The following is a 2,327-nucleotide window of genomic DNA, read 5'->3' on the forward strand; positions in this document are numbered from 1 at the left end:
ACATACAGACCGCTCAGATATATATGGACAAAATTCCTGTGAGGTAATGGATAATTGATTACTGAAGAAATTGAAAAATGTAAAAACATACTATACCCCACTACACTATCCCATATATTAAAATATAGTGCATGAGCCATGCATATAAACCACTTTCATGATAGTTTCATGGTGCTTTTGGCATTATTTTCCAAGTTTAAAAGTCTTCATTTGTGTATTATAAAATATTACACATCTGTCTTATGCAGATATTCCTAAACTGTACATGCAGAGCCTCATTTCATAAACTGGGGATTGCCCTTTGACATGTTTTGAAATTGTACAAATTAAACAAAACTGTAACATTCAAAATGCAACTTTTTCCATATTCTAAGTGAATATAGACACCACTTTTCTCTTGAGGATATAAGACGAGGTGTTTAAGGTTTGTTTGGATGTGCATCAGCATTTCAATCCCCCATTAGCTCCTACTGTACCTGCACGCACACACATGAACACAGTGGACGTCCCAGTTGTTGTTGAGTGACTAATGCCACCCTAATGAATCACAGAGATGACGATGAATCAGGAACTTCGTCTGAGAGTATGTCTGACATGTCCATGTATGTCTATTGATTTCTTACTGTTCTCCATTCTGATAAGGGAACAATGGCTGCACTATTTCAGAGTAAAAAAATAACTGTGTCAAGCTTCACTCCTGCACTTGGTAATCTTTAAGTTACTATGTATGGTTAAAAAACAAACAAAAAAAAAAAACTACTATGTAAAGATTACATACTTTTTTTTTTCATGCATTTTGTGACTTAAAAAATATGAATGACCATTCCCAAAAGTCCCTGCATGATCTATCACACAGATTTAGGTAATGTAAAACACAGAGCCACCAAAATAAGATCACATAATACTTGTAATAATCATCACTGTATTTTTAACAGGAAAGTTCTGAAAACCACAGTTGCTAGTTTACTACTTTACATTTAAGCAAAGATGTTTACATTTTTGCTCGGGTGTATAAATATAAATATTTAGGAATATTGCTGTTAAATAAAGGTGCATATAGGTGAATATCTGGGCAAGAAGGAAGAAGTTTGTGTTAAAGGAAGCTGGTAATCCTGTATTTACAGTGTTGTCGGTCAGTTTAATGGTTTACTCAAAGAAACTTGCGACTGATGACTTCACCTGTTGCTCAAACCCTCAGAGTTTTAGGAGTATATAAGTCTCCATCAGCACAGGAGCGTAAGAAGCAACTCTCAGCATGGGGATTCACCACCAGCTGAGTTTTCTTGCAAGCTTGGTGCTTGTTATTCACGCTGGACCGATTTGAAAGCCCGCTGACAAAGATGAAGCCACTGCAGCGGTATGTTATATATATATATATATATATATATATATATGCATATGCATGTTTTGTTTGTTGTTGCTCATAATTTCTCTAATAATTCCACCTTTAGCATTACCTGAAGAGCTTCTACAATCTAACAGATATGACAGATGAAACAACTGCCTTCTGAAGAGAGGCCAGTCCACTGACTGAGAAGATGAAGGAGATGCAGAAGTTTTTCAGGCTTAAGGTCTCTGGAAAGCTGGACAAAGAAACAATGGAGATGATGAAGAAGCCCCGCTGTGGAGTTCCAGATGTTGCTGCGTACTCCACATTTGGAGGCAAACCCAAATGGCAGACCAACAAGCTCACCTACAGGTGTGTGTAATAGCAGTTCTCTTGGTCTCACACACAAAAGAGTGTAAGAAGCAGATACAGACTATGGTGCTTTTCATGGCCGGACACCCGTTCACATTTGTTTGATTTGTTCAGCTATATGCCAGTGATAAATTATTAGCCGCATTTTCCACTGCGCAAACAAGGGCTAAACGGGCCGGCCAGGGCTAACAGCTTCCGATTGTGACCTTCGAGGTCATAATCAAATACACTGTAAAAAAATTGTGATTTTAACAGTAAAAGACTGTAAAAATGCTACAGTAAAAACCTGTTAACAGTTAGTTTCCATACTATATTCGGTGAATAAAATGTAATTACATTTAATGTAATTTTACAGTAAATACTGTTAAAAATACGGTTTTTGGAAGTGAAAAAGAAAAAGTCATTGTATAATTTCCAGTGAAAAACTGTAAACTGACTCTCCCAGAATTCCCTGCATGACGCTTCATATTTGATGTTTTTTCTTTGTTTTTTTCGTATCAGTTGTGTACATTAGGGTTTAATCTTACATCTAATGTTGTTAAATTAATGGTTATTGCATATTGTCACCATGATGGGGTTTAGTGTTTGTGTGAATGACACTGTGCACCTTCTATATAAAAGTATTGCC

At 36.3% G+C, this 2,327-nt stretch overlaps 1 protein-coding gene across 1 annotated transcript in view; it reads left to right on the plus strand.

Moving 5' to 3' along the window:
• Positions 1-1,249: 1,249 nt before the first annotated feature.
• LOC107679505 (stromelysin-1-like) overlaps positions 1,250-2,327 on the plus strand; it is a 13,892-nt gene continuing 12,814 nt past the window's right edge. Inside the window, exons 1-2 of the mRNA XM_016475073.1 lie at positions 1,250-1,357; positions 1,452-1,699. Coding sequence (XP_016330559.1) covers positions 1,539-1,699 — 161 coding nt within the window. The 5' untranslated portion in view covers positions 1,250-1,357; positions 1,452-1,538. The remainder of the gene's footprint in view (positions 1,358-1,451; positions 1,700-2,327) is intronic.

This window comes from Sinocyclocheilus anshuiensis, unplaced genomic scaffold (genome assembly GCF_001515605.1).
Source record: "Sinocyclocheilus anshuiensis isolate Anshui unplaced genomic scaffold, SAMN03320099.WGS_v1.1 scaffold2218, whole genome shotgun sequence".
Taxonomy (NCBI): domain Eukaryota; kingdom Metazoa; phylum Chordata; class Actinopteri; order Cypriniformes; family Cyprinidae; genus Sinocyclocheilus; species Sinocyclocheilus anshuiensis.